The sequence below is a fragment of the Bipolaris oryzae genome, assembly GCF_000523455.1.
Source record: "Bipolaris oryzae ATCC 44560 unplaced genomic scaffold scaffold_77, whole genome shotgun sequence".
Lineage (NCBI taxonomy): Eukaryota > Fungi > Ascomycota > Dothideomycetes > Pleosporales > Pleosporaceae > Bipolaris > Bipolaris oryzae.
The window spans coordinates 94,692-116,242 of NW_006911353.1; the positions used below are offsets into that span (position 1 = coordinate 94,692).

The 21,551-nt window shown below is 51.0% G+C and overlaps 7 protein-coding genes across 7 annotated transcripts; 4 read left to right on the plus strand and 3 right to left on the minus strand.

Moving 5' to 3' along the window:
• Window positions 1–539: 539 nt before the first annotated feature.
• Window positions 540–3,020, minus strand: COCMIDRAFT_5857 (uncharacterized protein; the record flags this gene model as incomplete). The annotated part of the gene is made up of 1 exon (XM_007690380.1): window positions 540–3,020. One exon carries the CDS (start codon window positions 3,018–3,020, stop codon window positions 540–542), a length of 2,481 nt encoding a protein of 826 aa, XP_007688570.1.
• Window positions 3,021–4,853: 1,833 nt separating this feature from the next.
• Window positions 4,854–11,291, plus strand: COCMIDRAFT_37339 (glycosyltransferase family 57 protein; the record flags this gene model as incomplete). The annotated part of the gene is made up of 13 exons (XM_007690393.1): window positions 4,854–4,930; window positions 4,994–5,072; window positions 5,135–5,328; window positions 5,379–5,875; window positions 5,925–6,064; window positions 6,113–6,423; window positions 6,469–6,658; window positions 7,823–7,888; window positions 7,945–8,003; window positions 8,059–8,091; window positions 8,137–8,354; window positions 8,407–8,423; window positions 8,484–11,291. 13 exons carry the CDS (start codon window positions 4,854–4,856, stop codon window positions 11,289–11,291), a joined length of 4,689 nt encoding a protein of 1,562 aa, XP_007688583.1.
• A 751-nt stretch (window positions 11,292–12,042) lies between these two features.
• On the plus strand, window positions 12,043–13,462 carry COCMIDRAFT_97038 (uncharacterized protein; the record flags this gene model as incomplete). Its single annotated transcript, XM_007690422.1, has 4 exons — window positions 12,043–12,067; window positions 12,126–12,281; window positions 12,352–12,963; window positions 13,017–13,462. The coding sequence occupies 4 exons, from the start codon at window positions 12,043–12,045 to the stop codon at window positions 13,460–13,462; spliced, it is 1,239 nt and encodes a 412-aa protein (XP_007688612.1).
• A 918-nt stretch (window positions 13,463–14,380) lies between these two features.
• Window positions 14,381–15,907, plus strand: COCMIDRAFT_97017 (uncharacterized protein; the record flags this gene model as incomplete). The annotated part of the gene is made up of 2 exons (XM_007690423.1): window positions 14,381–14,545; window positions 14,597–15,907. The coding sequence occupies 2 exons, from the start codon at window positions 14,381–14,383 to the stop codon at window positions 15,905–15,907; spliced, it is 1,476 nt and encodes a 491-aa protein (XP_007688613.1).
• Window positions 15,908–16,597: 690 nt separating this feature from the next.
• Window positions 16,598–17,731, plus strand: COCMIDRAFT_96972 (uncharacterized protein; the record flags this gene model as incomplete). The annotated part of the gene is made up of 2 exons (XM_007690424.1): window positions 16,598–17,272; window positions 17,453–17,731. The coding sequence occupies 2 exons, from the start codon at window positions 16,598–16,600 to the stop codon at window positions 17,729–17,731; spliced, it is 954 nt and encodes a 317-aa protein (XP_007688614.1).
• A 1,210-nt stretch (window positions 17,732–18,941) lies between these two features.
• COCMIDRAFT_97031 (uncharacterized protein) lies at window positions 18,942–19,383 on the minus strand (the record flags this gene model as incomplete). Its single annotated transcript, XM_007690425.1, has 3 exons — window positions 18,942–18,971; window positions 19,118–19,135; window positions 19,243–19,383. 3 exons carry the CDS (start codon window positions 19,381–19,383, stop codon window positions 18,942–18,944), a joined length of 189 nt encoding a protein of 62 aa, XP_007688615.1.
• Window positions 19,384–20,154: 771 nt separating this feature from the next.
• On the minus strand, window positions 20,155–21,434 carry COCMIDRAFT_96961 (uncharacterized protein; the record flags this gene model as incomplete). The annotated part of the gene is made up of 3 exons (XM_007690426.1): window positions 20,155–20,202; window positions 20,344–20,579; window positions 20,690–21,434. The coding sequence occupies 3 exons, from the start codon at window positions 21,432–21,434 to the stop codon at window positions 20,155–20,157; spliced, it is 1,029 nt and encodes a 342-aa protein (XP_007688616.1).
• Window positions 21,435–21,551: the final 117 nt, after the last annotated feature.

The window sequence follows — 21,551 nt, forward strand, 5'->3', positions numbered from 1 at the left end:
TAATTGGTGGGAAAAAGGAAGGATCTTGCATGTGTATTCACCACTCATCACTAAACAACAGCATTACACACACACATTTGAGCTTTTACAAAATCCAATTGCCAACATCACTGGCGAACTCCTGCCTAGACACTCATGTCGACCCTGTGCTAGTCTCATGCCCCTACACCTATTTGTCCCTAGGTATCCCTACAGGTATCTAAACTACAAACATGAACAAAAACATGTCAAACCATGAAAAAAAGAAGTGTAAAAGAAAAGAAGAAAAGAAAGAGTAAGCGAAGGTGGTAAGGTCAAGTATTAAGGCAAAGAACGCGCATGTTCAAATTACAACACATAGTTGAAGAGTGAGATCCACGATAGATCAATAGAGCGACGCCCTTTCCGCGAGTACCCTAGGTTCAAAAAGATTTGCAAAAAAGGAAGAAAGAAGGGAGGTAAGTGGTAAGTGGTAACCAGCAAGTTGACGTCGTAGATTTGAATCAGATATCGCTAATGTGAACATGACATTTGCGAGTATCCAAAATGGCCATGGGCGCTTACTGTGCACCAACCTCCTCTTCAGCCCATCCAGGCAAGCCACCATCGCCTTGGATCGCAAGGCCATAGCCACCATTGCCGCTGCCAAACCCACCAATGCCCGAACTCAGACTACCAAATGATCCTTGTTGAGGAGCTTGGGTCTGTGGCATAGAGTGGTTGAAAGGCCCTTGGGTGAAGGCAGGAAGGCTCACAGCACGGGAGTGCTGACCACGAGAGTTGAGGTTCGAGGGTGCAAGAAGACCGCCAACAGTGGTAGTTCCAGAGCCACCAGCAGAGGTACCGTTGATCAGGCTAAAGCTTGAGGTACTCTGGTGAGAGCTGTGAGAGTGGTGAGGCTGAGGTGTGTTCAAGTCAGCACCGTAGAAGGCAGCTTGGGGCGACTGGAACGACTGCTGCTGCTGTTGCTGCTGTTGTTGTTGCTGGTTCTGCTGTTGTTGCATATTGGCCTCTACCTGTTGCTGTTGAGCCTGCTGCTGCTGAGCCTGGAGATACATCATCAACGGGTTGTTGTTGCTGCTCGCATTCAGAATATTGCCTGAAGCAGGGGCTTGAACAGAGGGAAACTGTCCGTTGGTGCTCTGACCAGAGCCAGGAGCGCCAGAGCCAGTGGGCGAGACCGACGCACCAGCGCGGTTGGGGTGCAGACCGTTGATGGGTGAAGGCGACTGGAGACCATCACTGCCGGCTTGCTGAGACTGCGATTGCTGGTTGGTCATCTGGCGGGGAGGGTTACCACATCGGTCCTTGCCGAAGTTGACCTTGAACCGCTTGTACTCCTCGCGGCCTCGGATTGCCTCGATAGCCTTGATGGCGTTGGCGATGTTGGTGAAGTTGACAAAGGCACAGCTCTTCTCGCGCAGAGTGTTGACCAACTCGATCTCGCCGTACTCGGAGAAATCCTGCCTCAGACGGTCCTCAGTCCAAGACTCGTCGAGGTTACCAACGTAAACATTGCGGGAAGCACCGCCGCTGACGGCAAGGGCGATAGCAGGGGGAAGAGCGCCAGAGTGCTTGCCCCATCCAATCTTCAAACGGCGGTTGTGGATCATTAAACCTTGTAGGTTGCTGAGAGCGTAAAAGGACGCTGCAGAAGTGGGATCGATGAATGTAACGAAGCAAATGTGCTTGTCAGGAATGTACCTGATGTGGTGAAGAAGGCCGCCGCGCACAACATTGCAAATCTCCTCGATGGTGGTCTCCGGGTGGATATTGCCTAGGTAGACGGTTCGGTTACCCAGGTTGTTCACACCACCAGCTGAGGTTGCTACTGCAGCCGCAGCTACGGACTGCTGGGCGAGGGCGTTGGAAATCATATCACGGTCCGCACCGTTCAGAACGTGTGCATATCCAGGTGCAATGCCCAAGTACTGAGCAGCGTTCTGCTGCTGTGTCTTGGAAACATATGCGCAGCGGTCCTTGCCGTAGTATACACGCCTAGGAGCCTGCCACTTGGGCTCCTGGGGGAGCTGGGAAACAGCCTTGATGGCATTGCCGATCGACAAGAAATGAACGAAACCAATAGCCTTTTCTCGGACAATCTTGACAGTGTCAATGGGTCCGAACTTGCTGAGATCCTCACGGAGCTCATCCTCGGTAACATCCTCTGGCAGGTTGCCCAAGTAGACGTTACGAGAAGCGCCAGACTGCTGTACTGCCAAGGCCACAGATGTGGGTACCTGCGAAGGCTTTCCCCACCCGATCTTGATGTCCTGACCCCTGATGGAGAGCTTTTTCAAGATGGCATCAGAGTGAAAGTGCGTAGCCGAGCTGCTATCCAAGAACGAGATGAAGGCGCAGTTCTTATCAGGAAGAAGCCTAACAGACTCGATCTGGCCACTCCTGACGTGACCCAAAATTTCCTCCGCAGATGTCTCTGGGGGGATATTGCCCAAGTAGACGGTCCTGCTGGTTCCAGAGACTAGGCCAGGGGCAATTGGCATGGAGGAGCCGAGGCCACCAAGGCCCTGCGCGCCGAAACCAGAGAAGCCTCCGGTAGGAGACTGTGGGCCACCGAAAAAGCCACTTGTAGGAGAAACCATGTTTTGGTACAGCTGGGGCGAGAGAGGCTGCTGCAGAGGGCTACCAACGTGGTTAGACTGGTGGTTCTGCTGCTGCGATTGGTTCTGGCTCGCAAACTGGGCAAAATTCTGGAATTGCGGGGACGCAAAAGCAGAGGGAGAACCGGGCTGGAAAGGGCTGCCGAGAAGCAACTGCGAAGGCAGCAGAGGAGTGAAGTTCATGTCGAAACCGGTTCCAGGAGTCTGCAAATCAGCGCCATTCTGGTTGCCCGGGGCAAGTCTGCCGGTGTTGATGGACATGTTGTTGGCCCTCTCCGGGTGCCTGTCACCATAGCCGGGCTGGTTGGTAGCAAAGGCACCGTGGGAAAAGCCGTGGTGGCCTCCATTGACCTGCCTGGGGAAACCAGTCTGAAGACGGGGGCCGCTGGGCGCGGTAGGGGCACCGTCGTGCTGCTGCATATCGAGAAGGTGCGGGGGCAGGCTGAAGCTGTCCCGCGGGTTTTGAGATAGAACCGCCGTGGTGAAGATGTATTACTGCGCCCGGGACTCGTTGGACCGGACGACGAAATATGTATGGCAGAAGGGGAAGGTGCAACCGGTTGCAGGGTGGTCGCTAGGCGTGCGAAGTATGCTGCTGTATTACAACTAGTAAGAAGCGATCTGGGGAGCGAGGTTAGTCTGACATGGTGCAGAAGCGAAAGGAGGCGAGGAGACGCACTGGGGAAGGCACAATGGCGGCGAGTGCTGTGGACCAACCCAGACAAGGACTGGATGGGATGGGTTGCAGGAATGCCGAGTGCACAGGCACAGGCTCGCGGTGGCGGGCGAGCGAGGCGACACGGTCGAGGTAAGGATGGAAGGCCAATGGCAGCGGCGGGGGTGAAAGGCAATTAAATGCTGTGGCCTCGAGCTGGCGAAGAAGAAACCCGCGTGGCTTGTGTTGATACGTGCACCAAACGATGGGACAAGGACAAGAAGGAAGGGCAAAGAAGCGCGCCTTGTGCAAGAGCGTAGGAGCGTCGATGCGGGGGAGAAGAGGAGGTAATGAATGAAGGGATCGAAGAAGAGGGATGCGACCTGACACGGTGGGGAGGAGAGAGCAGGAGGAGGTCGGTGAGAAATGCTCACTAGCAGGGTCCATTAGGAGGCAGGCGCAAATGAGGCCTCCAAAAGCGGACGGCTAGCGCTCTGCTTATTTTAAACGCGCAGGCCCGCCACTGAATCGGACAATGCCACCCTCGACACCAGGCGCCGCCCTGCCGTGGGATGTGGGTGTGTGTGTGTGCCAGTATTTACTTGCTAGTGAATGTGTCGGTGTCCAGGTCAGTGCCAGTCCGCCAGTTCGCCAGTCGCCGCGGCGTGGATGGGATGGCTCGCGTGCCGGGGAGGTGGAGGGGGTGGTGCTGGTGGTGCTGGACGGAGCGAGGGTACCGTGTACCGTGTACCGTGTCTCTTGCTCGGAGCGTTTTTGCCTCGAGCAGCTGCAGCCAGCGGGTAATTGCAGACGTGCAGCTCTGGTCCCTGACTAGACGGGCCACGCTGATACATGCTGTACAGTAAGTAGTAACGGTACTTGGTGGCCAAGTACCTACTTACTTACTTTCTTGCACACACCACACTCCACATGGTGCAATGTCGCTGCATCGTGGGTGCGCGCCACACTAATAGTGCTATCGTGCTGCTTTGCCGTGCTATGCCATACCATACCATGCCATGCCATGCCCTGCCATGCCATGCTACCCACCGCCAGCGCCAGCGGGTCCAGATCAAATTGCGGCTCCAGTCTCCAGCATACTTAGCCAAACACCCTCCCCCCTAGTGCCGAGGGGTAACGAACAGGTGTGCGAGGCAGGAAACCGCTCGCGTGGAGCATTTTGCACCCAGGGGAACAAAGACGGAGCGGAGCCTATGCCGTGTGTCAAACGTCAGACACTATTATGCGAAACTGTCAGCGCCGTCTGCCACACCCACTCTCCCCTGGCGCCCGTTCACGTTTGCATTGTTCTCGAATCTGCTTTTGCTTCTTTGCCCGTTTGTCCCCGTCGCGCCAGCCGCAGGCGTGGGTGTATGTAGTTCCAAACACAAGCACTTGCCCTGCTGCGGTGGTCTTGGTATGCTTGCTACTGCTTGCTGCTACTACACAGTAACTCCTTACTACCAAGCACTTACAGTACAACCACCGCCGTTCCACGACCGGGGTTCGCCCGTAAGCGAGCACGTGACTCTGACTACGATCCTCAACTTAATCTGTGCTTTCTGCCCATTGTGCCTTCACCCGCTGTCAGTCTCGCCATGGCAGAGCTGTATCCCTCGCTTGCCCAGTGCGCCGTCGTGGCCACGGCGCTCAAGGTGCTACTGTTTCCTGCATAGTACGTCTGCCGCACCACACGCCCAAACCCCCCAACCCTCTCATGCTGACCTTTTTTCGGCAGCAAGTCGACCGACTTTGAGGTCCACCGCAATTGGCTAGCTCTAACCCATTCCCTGCCCATCAAAGAGTGGTACTATGAAGTCAGACTGCCATGTCCAATAGCATCCACTGCCAAGTCATCAACCTCTAACCGCACAAACAGAAAACTTCGGAATGGACCCTGGATTATCCGCCCTTCTTCGCCTACTTTGAGTGGCTTTTGTCTCAAGCCGCCGCATATGCTGACGCTGGCTTGCTTAACGTCAAAGACTTGGGCTATGACAGCTGGCAGACCATCTACTTCCAGCGCACTACCGTCATCCTCACTGAACTGGTTCTGGTCTACGCTTTGCATCTGTACCGCCATCCCACCCTACGTGACACACTCTATGCTAAGTCCGTTTTAGCTACGTGAAGACGTCCAAGTCCAAAGTCACAGCCCATGCTGCTGCTCTCTCAGTTCTCTTGTCTCCGGGACTGCTAATCATCGACCACATCCACTTCCAGTATAATGGCTTTCTCTATGGTATCCTAGTATTGTCAATGGTCCTAGCACGCAACAACTCTACCCTTCTGCTGTCTGGCCTTCTCTTTGCTGCTCTCCTATGCTTCAAGCACATCTATTTGTATCTCGCGCCTGCCTATTTTGTCCATCTCCTACGTGTTTATTGTCTGGGTAATCGCTCGTCGTTTCCCTACTTCAACATTCAGTTCTTCAACTGTATCAAACTAGGAGTCGGCATCATTACGGTATTCGCAGCAGCCTTTGGTCCATTCGCACTATGGGGTCAGCTGGGGCAAGTGATCAGTCGCCTGTTCCCCTTCTCCCGCGGATTGTGTCATGCCTACTGGGCGCCAAACGTTTGGGCGATGTATTCCTTTACCGACCGGGTGCTGATCTACTGTAAAAAAAATAACCTCCATCTTTTCCTTGGCAACACTAACGTGGACAGTGGCACCACGGCTCGGATTACATGTCGATCAGGAGGCAGTGAATAGTGTAACACGAGGTCTAGTTGGAGACACCTCCTTTGCTGTGCTTCCCGACATAGTTCCATTGACTTGCTTCCTCCTTACGCTCGGAGCGCAGATAGTATGCACGCTGCCACTTCACACAGTCGACTCAACTAACATCCTTCAGCCTGTTCTTCTCCGACTCCTCTTCAAGCCCACCTGGGAAGCCTTTGTCGGCGCCGTCACGCTCTGTGGCTATGCGTCGTTTCTCTTCGGCTGGCACGTCCACGAAAAGGCGATTCTGCTTGTCATTATTCCCTTCAGCCTGATAGCGCTTCAAGATCGCAGGTATTATGGAGCTTTCCGGCCCTTGGCTGTTGCTGGTCACGTGTCGTTATTCCCGCTACTGTTTACTGCAACCGAGTTTCCCATCAAGACAGTCTATACAATTTTCTGGCTTGTCTTGTTTCTAATTGCCTTTGACAGGCTAGCTCCAGCGTAGGCAACCCCTGATCTTTGTCCGAGTATATGCTAACCTATTAGATCACCCAAACCTCGCATCTTTCTGCTCGATCGTTTCTCGTTGCTCTACATAACGCTTTCGATACCTTTGATTGCGTATTGTTCACTTGTTCACGGCCTTGTGTTCGGGTCCCGCTATGAGTTCCTGCCGCTCATGTTTACGAGCTCTTACTCTGCCATCGGTGTAGTGGGTAGTTGGGTTGGCTTCTTGGTAGTATATTTCGACTTGTAACACGAAATCCAAATAGGCCACATTTCTATTGTTAACTGTGCTCTTTGCTGTTCATTTACTGTGTCGGTCACCAATATCGTTCAAGTGACTTCGTCTGGCCGACATGTCAGCTCGTTTCCAATCCACCATATACTATGTCAAGTCAGATAAGCTTACAGGGAATAAGGTGTTTGGAAGGCTGGCTCCCGAGAGACGTTCACTCCGACATTCCAAATACTCAGTAGCTTCAACTATCATACTTGGTGAGTTGGAGGAGAGAAACGTAGACATCAAGGGCAAAGCAAGGTAGGATATCCTGTCAAGTCATTTTGATACTGCGCTGTCTTTCAGAGTATACGGCTCTTTGGTTGCACGTGGTCCAGCAAGGCCGTATGTGACTAGAGGCGGGTATAAGGATGGCGTGTCCCAGCAAGTGGGTCAGCCTGCTCAAGGGTTTGCTCAAGGTGGCTCGCGGCATGGAGCATCTCCATGGCCGGCCTTCACTGCCACTTGATAATGAGAAATTATTTGACATGCCATAAAAAAATTGGCGCATGTATGCTGCAGCCTGATTGTCCTCATTTTTACGACAAGAACGAGTCCAAATACGTCGATATCGTGATGGTGGTGGGGTGCGTAGCTTCGGGGCGTAGGTGGTAGGGTGCGAAGACGGTCCTTACCGCATCTAGTATGGCACCTCGCGCCAAGGGACTATGGGCTTCTCCTACTACCTTCCACTCACTTTTGTTCCCATTGACTGCCCTCCGACTGGTGCTGTCCACCCTCTCGCCCGCCTGACCAACCACCGCGCCCGAACCTCTCGCTGGCAGCCTCGAACCTCTCAGACGCGCTTTCGGAACGGGAAGACGCGTCTCGGAACGCTTTTCGGATCACCGAAGAGTGCGACAGCAATTTGTGGACATCGTTTTCTGACGCGTGAAAAGCACAGAGTCGCACAGTCGCTCGCGGAGAGGCCATTGCTTCCGCTTCTTTGTACATTGTATCCCGCAAAGCACAACCTACGCGCTCCGACCATCGCGACGCTTCCGAAGTTTGCGACGCGGTTCACTAGAGGCCGAGAGCCCTACATGAGCTGGTGCTCACTTCAAGATGGTATATACTAGGTCGCAGCATGCACATGAGCATCTGCTGATAATTGCTTAGGTTCTCTTCAAGCGCAAACCCGTCAAACTCGAACCCCGGCCCAAAAATCTCGACGATAATGCCGAAGTGGGTCACATAACTGGATGAAGCCGAAGAGCATACATACTAAGACTATTGGTTAGGTGTGGCATATCGAGCAGACTGGAGAGGTTTTTGTCGACTATGAGCGCTACCTCGAGCGGTAAGATATTCATGGAAATGACGTCAGGCACAAGGACGTTACTAACACAATCTAGGCTGGACTTCTACCAACAGGCAAGAGAACCACAGTTCGAACAATTGGGCGCAAAACGGCTAATCGGATCGTAGCGAAGCTTCACATGTCAGGCGACTGGGCACTCCGGTTACACTTATTTCGAGGCCCAAGAGAGCGAGGTAGGCTCCACGTCAATACTCGTCAAGGCCGACGAGGAGGTAACATCCGTGCAGACGGAAGCTTCCAAAGAGATCAATAGCATCTTCCCTGATAGCTTGAAGTCTCCTGTTCTTCACTATGTCCAGTTTCAGGATCACGAGCGCATAGACGACCTAGGTAAGTTCAAGCTCCATATTTGCAACAGTTATTTTGCTAATACATCTTGAAGTAAATGACGTTTACGATGTAAGCTGTTTGCATCTCCAAACAAGCAGTGGAGACTATGGTACTAATTCGTCTTTGTAGCATTTCAAGGAGCAATTTATGCTGCATGACCGTGTATCTATCGAGGGAGACAATCCACGCCGATTCGGTACAATTACTCAGATCACAGACAACAGTCGAATGCACAGTATGTTCACTGGCCAATCGATGGACGACAACATCCGAACGTACACTTACGTAATCACCATGGAAGACACTGGGGAAAACGTAACAAAGTACAAAGCTTCAGACCTCCACCGAGATAAGAAAACTTTCTCAAAGCTCCTTCTAAAGGCCTTTCTTCGTAATGCCCTCAAACGTGAGGACTGGCTCAAAGCCCCATGGATGGTCAAGGACAGTTTAGCCAAACGCTATGATATTCCAACCAAGATCCCCGATAACAAGACACGGGAGGCTATAATCGCTGCTAGAAAGGCTGCCCACGGTATACCTAACGGCGCGACCCAGGCGGTTCAACAGCCGTACCCACCGCACGTAGCAAACGGTCACAGCCCCCACGTGAATGGCCAAAGGCCACCTCTTCCTCCCGGACCAGGTCAGCCCACATTCGTCAACTTCTCTGCAAATGCACCTCCCTACCCCCAACAAAATCTGCCTCATCCTTTCGTGGCTCTGAATGGCCCTCCACCACCACAGTACTTGTTCAATGCGCCGCCCATGTACAACAACGGGCCACAGCCTATCCAGACCTTTGGACAGCCACATCAGGTATTATCCAATCTCCCGGCGCATCTAACTCCCCATCTGATGCAGATGCCTCCACAGGGAAATGGTCATCCTGTCAACTTTCCATTCCAAACCACATTTCCTCATCAACAGGCGCCCAGACCCTCGAGCGTTGCACAACCGCAACAAGCACCTCCACCAGCTCGCCCTGTCGAATATATCAAGTACCCGTGCGAAGATCTCGAAATTAAACATCCCCGTCTTCAAGTAAATAGGCCACCCTTGAAGTTCTTCTCTGATGATGTACCCGATGGAGTCGAGCCTCCTCCCGAAGAAAAGAAGACGGGCATTCTAATGAAGAGCATTGGGCCGCTGCTATGCATTTGGGAAACGCTCAACGTCCATGACACGGTATACATGCTCGACTCTTTCACGTTCGACGACTTCGTCGATGCCATGCGCTTTTCGCACGAAACGGTTGATTGTGAACTGTTTGTTGAGATGCACTGTGCTATACTGAAGCAAATCATCAATGAGTCAGGGAAAATTCAGAGTTCCTTGCCAAACCTGGATGACGACTCGTCGGATGAGGAGTCCAGCAGCGAGTCAACCCCGACTCCTGAGCCTGAGCCTGAGCCTGAGCCACCAGTTAGGACTACCCGCAGCAGCTTGAGGAAGTCGGGTGCTGCACAGCTACTTGCAAAACAACGCACGCCCACACCCGAACCACCGAAGGAGATTCATAAGGCTGCAGAATTCGTTGCAGAGTTTGACTGGATCGAGCAGTGCAAGGTGCGCAACTTCACTGAGGGCGGGTGGCAGTCCATTATCGTAGCCTTACTCCATCGTCTTTCCTTTGACCCTGCCAGGAAAGAGGCCTGTGATGAGATTCTTGCGCAATTGGTCCCGCCAGAGGAGGAGGAATCCACCACCCTCACCATTGCCGAGAATTATAACAACCTGGACGTCAATCTCCGCATCTCGGCACTTGAGATGATTCTTAGCTTGACTGTTGGCACTGAGAACTTCCGAGATCAACTCACTGCCGCCGCTCAGGAGATGACTCGTCTGCGGAAGGAGAAGATTGAGTATCAGCGCAAGAGGAAGGAGTTGGCCGATGAGTTGTGCAAGTTGGACTTGGAGCGAAAGATCCATCTGCCCGATAACACTCCCGCATCACCCACTGAGGCCAAGGCGAGCGAAGAAGCAGACGTATCCATGGTCAGTGCTAACGAAGACACCAAAGATGTAGTTGCTGCCGAGGCCAACGATGAAGATGATACTACTGCTTCCAAAACAAGAACTCGTCCATCAAACAAGAACAAACGCAAGGCTGCCGCCGAAGATGCCCGGAAAGAGAAGGTCAAGAAGGCAAAGGCCGAGGCCGAGAGGAACAAGAAGCAAAAGGAATGGGAAAAGCTTCTGGCGGCTATCGAGAGAAAGAAGGATGAGCTCAAGGACTGCGAGGCCAACATCAACGAACTTGACGATGATCTCCGTGAGACTTTGGTGCACCGCAGCAAGGTTCTTGGCAAGGACCGATTCCTCAACAAGTACTACTGGTTTGAACACAACGGCATGCCTTTTGGTGGTGTTCCAAATAGCTCTACTTCTGAGTATGGCTACGCCAATGGGCGAATCTGGGTACAGGGTCCTAGCGAGTATGAATTGGGTCCGAATCTGGAGGAGCCTGCCCTCACCCAAGACATGGAGCGTTTCGGCTACACTGTCCCTCAGCGCAAAGAGCGCGAGGAAGGTTCTACGCATCTCTCCACGGCTACTGAGTGGGGATACTACGATGACCCCGAAGACATTGACAAGCTGTTGGCCTGGTTGGATGAGCGCGGATTACGGGAACGTGCGCTGCGTAAAGAGCTGCAGGCTTTCCGTGATCGCATTGCAGAGTACATGCTGAAGATGCAGCAACATCTACAAGAGTCCAACAAGTCCGAGGAGGAAGAAGATGAGGACGACAACAAGCCCCGGGTGTCGACGCGAAACAAGACCCAGGCTGACGAAGCTCCCAAGGATCGTTGTCTCCACTGGACCAACAGCATCATGCGTGATGAGTTTGGTTACAACCACTTCGAGGAGTACGAGCCACCTAAGAAGGGCAAAGCGAAGACTGCAAAAGCGAACAAGGCTAAGGGCCGTGGACGCTAATGTCTAAGCGCAACAAGCATATGCAAGAGGTTAATTATGGTGAAAACAACCTGTGAACTTGCCCAAAACCTCATAGCGGCAAGATCTACACATTCTTGCAAGTCTTTCATCACGATCAAGCTCGAAAGCGCCACACTGGAAGGTTGAAATACCTGCGTATATTTACGAATGACGAAACAGCATATTTTTGGCGAATTTCGGAGCGTTGATACCAAGAGCAATGGCGCTCAGAATACGGTACATGCATTTCAAGGCGTTTGACAGGATATGACATGGGGCTAGAGTGGTCGACTGGAAGTTTCGGCCTCGATTGACTGGGTATGCCATGGTATGCATTGGGTGGTTATCTTGGAACTGCGCATTCTGTCTTGACTTGACAGTACTATATGCAGCTACATGGTGGGTTATCACTGCAACAATCGGCCAAACAATATATTTTTGTGAGATAAAGAGAAATATTCACTTTTCAACTATGCATGCAATACTCGGTGTCATGCTCAAGGCTGTTTGGTGATTGATCCTAGAGCAACTATGGCGCGCGCATGTGATGTATCGACCGGTTTGGACTAGCGCGTCATCGCCGGGCGACAACCGATCCGAGGCTTTCAACAACACGCGCGTCTATACCCATCTGGATTCATTCCTTGCAAGCAACCGGGCATCGGCAATATTGATATCACGTTCCGGGCGACCTTGGGAACCTCTTCAGAAGCCCAGTAAAGGGCTCCGCCGACATTAAGCAGCCGTGACCATGGCCGCGAATGGGGCGCGAAAGGGTGAGCTCACGCCGCAGTGTCCACACCCCACACGCGCGTTGGCACTAATGCGCTATAGAAACTCCTACGAATTCGGAGGGAGCCGCAGGCCTGCTAGACAAGAGTCTGGTCAAAGGCGTCGTAAAGTCGGAAAAGTCGAGGATCAGGTTGAGGATCAAGAAGCCGGTGCCTAAACCATCGCTACCGGGCAACTGGAAGGAAAGCGATGCGACAAGTATGCCACACTCTGTGTGCAGCGCACCATGTGCATGCATATCGTCTATACTATGCTAATGTAATGTTAGATATTGAGAACAAAGCCCCCGCATCGTCGACGACTTCGCCTGTGATCAACCCTCTCGACGAGAAGACCATCTCTGGGTTTCCCAGCGGCCGCCCGTTAGATGACAAAGTAGACACAGTACAATGCAAGCACTGTCGGCGGCCAGTGCTCCGCGCATCGTCAGCAACGCATATCCGCGAGTGTCTCCACAAGAAGCAAGAGAAGCTGAAGAAGAAGAAAGAAGCCAAGGAGGCTAAAGATGCTGCGCTCAGAAAGGAGAAAGGTGAAGACGACGAAAGTGGTAAGTCGCGCAAGTCGGCCATCAAAGGCGCTTCCATGGATGGCGACGGCGCAAAGAAGGGTAAGAAACGGAAGCTTGATGGTGATGCAGAAAAGGCGCCCAACGCAAAGAAGAAGAAGAAGGACGAACCCAAGCAAAAGGGTGCGAAACCCAAAGGGCCAGTCGACGTCGAGAGGCAATGTGGTGTGTCTCTACCAAACGGTGGATACTGCGCCAGGAGTTTGACTTGCAAGAGCCACTCCATGGGTCTCAAGAGGGCTGTCCCGGGACGTAGTCTGCCGTACGATATGCTGTTGGCGCAGTACCAAAAGAAGAACCAGGCCAAGATACAAAGTATGCCATTTGACAACCAGTGTCGAGAGGAGCACATGCTAACCTTGCTTCAGGATCACTCATCGACGCAAACGCTCCTCTTCCCGAAGACCTCGAGCCCTCGGGCGCTGTTGACTCTGACGAAGAGAAAGATTCGATCATGGCCGCCCTGGGCCGACACCGACCGCGTCCCATGGCAACGTATACTCACACGTCTCAACGATCGAAATACCAATATATACGGATGAAGGGCATGATTCGTTCTGCACTGGGAGCGCCGCCTGGTGGAGGAGGTTCCATGTTCTCAGGGGGAGACAACGCGAGTACCGGACGAGGAATGGGATTGGGTATGATGGGCGCACCTCTGAGCGCAACCAACGAACATTTTCCACAGAGTGCGGGCTTTGGGGCACCGCTGAGTGCTGGACTCGATAGTGGAGCGGGAAGCAGAAGGCAAAGTACTATTAGTTCAGGTGGCCCTCGACAGTTGCTGCCCGGACACTTGCAGAAGGTGTCCTGAAAGCAGCGTACACATGATGACAGGCAAGGGGATTGGTACTGGTATTGGGCATGGCGTAAAGCCCGGGTCTTGGCGTTAATGATACCCGTGCAGGAACACAATGAGGTTTTTTATGCCGGTGTCTGGGTATCCAGACACTGGGTTTTCATGTTTAAATAACGATTCAAAAACAAGCGATTCCTAGTGCGTGATGCCGAATACGCAGAGCTTCTCCGGTTGAGAAGCACGCAAATGTGTTGCGGTGAGGTGTTGTACGAAGCAAAAGCATCGAGTCCGAAGCCAAGGATGATTGAGCAAAGGCGGTGGACAGGGTGGCGGGGTCCATTGCGGCACTCCAAGCTCGGAGGTGTGTCCAACCATGTTACGTGGGATGGCGGGGCTCAACATGGCTTTCGAGCGTATCCATCCCTCCCCCCCTTCTCCGATTCCGCTTCCTCCAATTGCATCCTACACTTTCTTCTGCTTCAGTTCCCATCAACCCCGATTGAGCTTGAACGTTTGTTGAATAATCCTTACCAGCCATTGGCGGACTTGACCGTGGACGGTGCATGATAACACAGTCTCGGTAAGCTGAGCTCTCCCCATACTACTTCCAAAAGCAACCTGGGCTGGTGGAGAAAGCAAATCTCGTCTACAAAAAGTGGGAATGCCCGCGGAACATGACGGCCGAGCGGTTCCCTTCAGTCCTAGCATCTCCACAGGCATATCGTCATTGTACCGACACTGACAAGCAACTGAAGCCTCCCACCTATCAGCCTCAACTTTTGTCTCGACACCCAACGCCTATTACGATAAATTACGATAAAACCGGTCATACCTAATTCACCCTCACAGCTGCAATCATGGTGTTGCTAGGTGCAAAGAAACCCCCTTCCCGCAAGGGTATGTTCCAAGCCTACTACGACAAAGACTGAGGGAATGACAACTGTGTTAGGCTCAATGGCGGACATGCCCCGGGATCTGAAGGAGCAGATCGAGAAGCTGGAGGAGCAGTTTGTCGTCTCCACGGAAAAGATTAAGCACATCTCGGATCACTTTGTTAGTGAGCTGGAGAAGGGACTATCAGAGCAAGGCGGAAGCATTGTAAGTTGCAGCTCACTAGCAGAGCTAGCAGCAGAACACTGACATAGATAGCCTATGATCCCGACTTGGTGCATGGCCTTTCCCGATGGCAACGAGACCGGAAAATATCTTGCGCTTGACATGGGCGGTACGAACCTACGTGTTTGTGAGGTTACCCTGACGGAAGAGAAGGGAGAGTTTGAGATCATACAATCAAAGTACCGTATGCCCGAGGAGCTGAAGACTGGAACTGCCGATGAGCTATGGGGCTATGTCGCCGACTGCCTCCAGCAATTCATCGAATACCACCACGAGGGCGAGCAGCTCGCCGATCTTCCTCTCGGTTTCACCTTCTCGTACCCTGTCTCGCAAGATGCTATTGACCACGGTGTCCTACAGCGATGGACCAAGGGATTCGACGTACAAGGCGTGGAGGGTGTAGACGTTGTGCCTGGATTCAAGGCAGCCCTGGAGGAACGCGGCGTGCCTATCAAACTCGCAGCGCTGGTCAACGACACTACCGGTACCATGATTGCCTCAGCGTATACCGATACCAGCATCAAGATTGGTTGCATCTTCGGTACGGGGTGTAACGCTGCCTACATGGAGGAGTGTGGTGCTATTCCCAAGCTGAAGCACATGAACCTGGACCCAAAACTACCAATGGCTATCAACTGCGAATGGGGCGCCTTTGACAACGAACACCAAGTTCTACCACGGACAAAGTACGATGTTATAATTGACAAGGAGTCGCCTCGGCCGGGTCAACAGACTTTTGAAAAGATGGTTGCAGGTCTGTACCTTGGCGAGATCTTCCGTCTAGTCCTCTTGGATCTTCACAAGGGTACAGAATGCTCCATGTTCGAAGGCCAGAATGCCAGCAAGCTCGACAAGCCTTACTCTCTTGATGCTGGTTTCCTCTCTCAGATCGAAGAAGACCGCTTCGAGAATTTGCAAGATACGGCCGATCTGTTCCAGGAGACACTTGGTATCACATGCACTAAGCCTGAACTCGAGCTCATCCGTCGACTTGCTGAGTTGATTGGTACCCGCGCTGCTCGTCTGACTGCCTGTGGTGTCTCCGCTATCTGCAAGCACAAGAAATGGAGCGAGGTACATGTTGGCGCTGACGGCTCCGTATTCAGCAAGTATCCTCACTTCAAGATTCGTCAAGCTCAGGCACTGAAGGAAATTATGGACTGGCCAGCCAAGTACGGAAAGGGCAAGAACGATCCTATTGAGGTGCTACCTGCCGAGGACGGTTCCGGTGTTGGTGCTGCGCTCATTGCTGCGCTTACGGTCAAGCGTGCGCAACAGGGACAACTGGCTGGTATCAGGGACCAGGATGCGCTGCTTGCTATGGGAAAGACCAACAAGAAATAGGCTCTGGGTTCAAGAGTAAATCATGTTCAGGCAGTATGTATAGAAGGGATACAAACAAGTAAGATATATCCAATATTTACCATGCCCGGATACCATCAAAGAACCCTTTAGCACTTCCAATTGAGTTGTAATCATCTCGAAATTGCTGCCTCGCCACTACTGGTTCTCGGCTCTGTGATGGTATCAAGTATTGACTCTACTTCCAGCTTGTACATCAACAATGTGGTTTTATTTCAAATTCGATTTCGCTACTCCACATTTCAAGCTTTTCTAAAAGACAGACCATGCGTTTAGCTCCCAGGCAGGTGACCGGACAGCACCCTTGTATCCTTGCACCTCCGCATCTCCTTCGCCGCTGGTCAAGGCTAGGCTCTTCAGCTACGCTAACGGGCCCACTTTGCGCTCGACCTCGTACCACAACGTTCTCTGGAGAAGTTAACTACATGCCATGCATGTCGTCAAATGTAATTGGTATTTGACGATCAATTATCTTCGTTAACTCCGTCAACTGGGCTGATATCTGACGACCTGTTTTGAAACGGACCGTTTCTAGCGGGCGAGAAAAGCCGGACCTTCCGAAGACCAGCAGGAGGGGACATGGTATTCAAATACCTTCTTCTCGTAACCATCACCATCATTTTACAAGTTTAACCATCAACATACTATCCGCCCAGGAAACCTCAAGTCAAAATGGGTAACCAATTCAGCCAGATTTTCCCCCCAGCACCTACCTTCACTGAAAGCTCGCTGCCCGATCTCAAAGATAAGGTCTTCATCGTGACTGGCGCCTCCGCCGGCGTGGGCAAAGAACTAGCGCGCCTCCTCTACTCGCGCAATGGTACTGTGTATGCCGCCGCGCGCTCAACAGAGAAGACAACCGCAGCGCTCGCGTGGATCAAAGAGCAGCACCCATCCTCCAAAGGCAAACTAGCCCATCTCCACCTCGACCTCAACGACCTCGAAGGCATAAAACCATCTGTTGAAAATTTCCTCGCTCAGGAATCCCGTCTAGATGTCCTCGTCAACAACGCAGGCGTCATGATGACCCCGCAAGGCTCAAAGACAAAACAAGGTTACGAACAACAGCTTGGAACTAACTGCGTTGCCCCATTTCTTTTCACAAAACTGCTTACTCCGCTGCTGGTTTCGACGGCGAAGAAGGAACCCGCGGGGAGCGTAAGGGTGGTGTGGGTGTCGAGTTCAGTAGCGCATGTAGCTGCGCCAAAAGGAGGGTTAGACATGCAAAATCTGGACTACAAGAAGGATGCCTCGCCGACTGCAAAGTACGCGGTTAGTAAAGGGGGAAATATTTTGCACTCTATCGAGTATCGAAAAAGGTATGGAGGAGAAGGAGTTGTCAGCGTTGTAAGTTTTTTCCCCCTCCCACTCCCCATTTCTTTTGTCTTCTTTACCTTCGACGGATTACTTTTTTTTTCTCTGTTCATGCTTTCCCTTTCGGTTCAGATCAGTTTGTAATATGTGTGTATCATTTCTTTTTTTCTATTATTTGTTTTTTATACTGACGTTTTCCCCTCTTCTACTCAGCCTCTCAATCCTGGAAATCTCACTACGGATCTTCAAAGGTATATACCTACGTGGCAGAGGTTGCTCCTCAAGCTCCTAACGTATCCGGCCGTGAACGGTGCGTATACGGAACTTTTTGCGAGTTTGGCGCCCGAAGCTGCGAAGCTCAAGGAGAGCGAGTGGGTTGTGCCTTGGGGGCGCGTGGTGCCGTTAAGAGAGGATTATTATTCGGATCTAGGGAAGGAGAATGCGAAGGTGTTTTGGGAGTGGAGTGAGCAGCAGGTTGAGCGGTATATTTGAGGGTTGGAGGGATGAGACGAATGCGGTTTCTGTTGGCAATGTTTTGAGCGCTTTCTTCTTGGTCAAATTGTAGTATGGAGTTCGATGCGACAAGGATCAGATACCAGGACTCGAGAATACATCCTAGATGCTATCATACTGTACACATTTCTAGCTCTGCCAAGGACTACTCATAAGACCTCGTAGACCATGCGGAGTAGAAAATACTTTCATACCTTGTGCCCACCCAAATCATCTAGTAAAAATACCCTTTCTATCTCCCCAGCTCGCTCCCATCTCTACCACTCCACACCAACACTTCCCAACAAACACCTCATACCACCAACATAACCCCTCATACTTTCATCTCCAATCCCCACAGCACCGATATCACCTCTACATATCCACGCATGTCATTTAGTAAATCAACCCACAAACTCCATAACTCGCAACTAGCAGTTCCTTCCCTCTATAGTAAAATGTGTAGCATACCCCACGATAAACGAACATCGTTCTTTCAATCCGTCAATAATCCATTTCCGACTCAGAAACACAGAGTCCGAATTCTTTTTTTTTAAAAAAAAATACGCCGAACATGTAGAATGGGTGAGGGGGGAAGAGAGAAAAAAATAGTCACACGTGCTTGGTTGTGGGATATTCTAGAAAGAGAGGGAGAGAGAGAGAGAGCAGATTCACGGCCTCGGTATGTGTCTGAACCTGTTCCGTCTCGTTTTTCGGTTCGAGATAGGAGAGTTTCTGAGGGCGGCTGGGTTATGTGGCAGTTAGGGAGGACGAAGGAGTCATTTTGCTGTTTTGGTCTTCCTCGTAACATAGAGGAAATGGGGGAAGAGTGGAAGGAGTGAAGATGGGGCGAGGAGAAGGAGATACAGGGTGTAGGCTGGGCATTTGTATACTTTTCTTTTTTTTTTGCTTTAGAAAAAAGTTTTTGAGGGGGACTAGAGAAATGGACTTAGTTTTCTGGGGCTTAATGTGATGGATATTGGTAGGCTTGGGTAGCAGGTTTGTTGGGTTGCTACTTGCGATATCGGCCAATTTGTTATTAAATATGAAGTTCAATATACACAGTCTTCGAAACTAATTCAGGTAGTATGTACGAAGAAAAATGCAGGTATGGCTTTGTCCCACAGCATGCATGCGTAAACCCTCTGCCATAGGGCTGATATCGTGTGACGGTAGTACTAGGGCACATCATCAAGACGCTGTGAGGAAACTACGATTTTTGGCAGCAAGTGTAGCAGTCCTACACTATATGTTAGCTATTTTGAACCCCATTTACTATGCGCTTGGGTTTGAAAGGTTTCTCTGTGGTCGTCCAGTCTACTCTCAACCCCACGTTGTTTGCGTATTCAACGTAGTCTGTCCACATGGAACGTAGTAGTAACTTACACCAGTCTTTTGGACGAACTACCACGATGTTAGCTTCTGGAAAAAATAGCAGCCATGTACGGAACAAAGAACATATATGAAGAAAAGGCGAAAACCTCCAAACCAAGAAAAAAAGTTCAACTTACTTGACCTTTAGGGCACGTTAACGTAGACCCAGCACAAATCCTGCTACAAGCGAAGACCGGCTGCCCACTACCTTGAGTCGCAGGGTGCGCAGTCGCAAAAGCAACTAGCGTAGTAATCATAGCGAGAGTGAAGTACTTCATCCTTATTTTCTTTGTGAGAAGTCAAGTATATCTTGGCGAAATCAGGAAAGAGCAACGAAAAGACAAAATTCCAAAATACCACAATGGACGAAAAGCGGGCATTTAAAGTCTTGTGTTAAACTTTAGAGTTTCGATACAAGGTGGTACAACTTTGGATTTAGGGTTAGGGCTTACGTTATTTTTTAAAGTTAAAACCAGGGGTGGAAATGGTGGCTGTGCGGCTTTCCAAGCTTTTTTTTACCGCCCCTTTCCAGTGGTGTATGTAAGTATATGTTCTTGGCTTTGTTTCAAGATTCGGGATTGGACATAGAGGTGGTCATTGCAGGGATTGCATTGATGTATGTATATGTGTCTGTTCCACTTGTTCAAGCTTTAGTACGTCATGCTTTCACATGACCACAAGACATAATAATTATACTGACCTTAACCTTAATCGAAATGAATACGCAGCATCGTGTATGCACTTGGTAAATATTGAGTGAGAAAAGAAAGAAAGAAAGAGTGAAGGAGTGTGAAAAGAGTAGCGCATCCATGTAAGTACTGCTACTACTGCGTAAGGCCAGCACTGCATCATAAGTTGTATACTCCGCAGCGATCCGGGGGGAAGCGGGCCATCTCATATGTCTTGTATAAAAGTGATATGCTAAGAAATTTGGTGGGAAGTTACCGGAATTTGTCGATATAGCCGTCGACTAGACTATTCCCAGCCCTATCTTGAACTTTGCAAAGTTTATGAATGCGCAAGTGTATTATTTTAATATACAACCTAATTTAGAAGATAGCGACAGCATTTGGTGGACTTGCTACACCTCCCGGTACCTGTGATGGATCATGATTAGCTTTGCGTGGTGTATCACCAAGTAGTGAATCCTTCTTTGGCGCTTTCCACCTCTTCTGTAAGTGTAATCACGTGGCCTCTGAGAATGGGAAAAAGAAGGAAAGAGAGACGGCCCAACATACCTTGAGCGGCACACTGCTCACAAAGCATGTGCTTCTTCCCAATTCTGCGCTCTTACTGCACAGTGCCTCCAAATCCCACATTTCACCTATCATGACCCCCCAACCACCAAGTAACCATTGATGCAACAATCCACCACCTTGCATCTCTTCTTCCCAAGACTCGTTTGCCCATATACCGCCGGGGGCGTTGTGAGGTCCTACTAAAGGTGACATTTCGAAAGAAGGGGCATCAGATGCTGTGATTAGGTTAGGAGAAACTTGACACAAAGAACTTCTAATGTGAGAGATAAAGAGAACATGGATTGGGTTGAACACAGGGAAGAGCATATGTCGAGAAAGATCTTACCAACAGCTGCGAATCCACTTTCCCAAATCCACTGTAAACTCTGCTTGTCGGACTGGACACCAAGAAAATTTGGTGGCTTGTCCTTGATCGCTTTCCTGTCTGCTTCGCTAAGCTTGTTGTAATCCCGAGTAAAGCCTGTTCTCAGCAAGAATAGATCGCCTTCTCTTGGCTGTACGCCCACGTCCTTTAACATGTCCCTCAACACATCTGCAGTGATGCTGTTCGCCTCCAGCGAATTCACTTGCTTTTCGCCTTTCTTCTCGAGATAACGCGGATAGTCTAGGATGATGCCTCTGGTCGTGATGCCACCTGAGTTGGCTACGCGGTCGATACCAATGACTTGCGATGATTCAATGTCTTGCTGTGAGCGTCCGCCGTAGTATTTCTTCGCGCTTTGGTATCCGTAATGTCTGAACCCATCCCATTGGCTGCTTCCCTGCGTGTTGAAATCCACATGATCGTCATTTACAGTTCGTTTTGTCCCATCTGGATGCTCCTTGTTTTTCATAGTCCAAGAGAATGATGGCCGGTTGAAGGACGGGTGAGATGGCAGATTAAGATACCAGTCCAGAGAGACACGGTCACCGGTTTGGATTTCTTGCGCGGCGGCTTTGACAACAGAGGGAGTGATCATATTGAGGGCACCAAGTTCGTCATTGGCACCGTAGAGACCCCATGCGTTTCCCGGAGGACCGCTCTTGTCAAGCGGAAGCTCGGTGAACGGAGGGCGAGGTGGTGGTGCCATTGGAGATCCTGAAAACTGCTCTTGGCCTCTGTAATACCTTATCCAAGTAGTACTATTCAAAAACCCGTGTGATTCGGGTTCGGCATTCGAGTAATGGAACGAGGTAGAGTACGATAT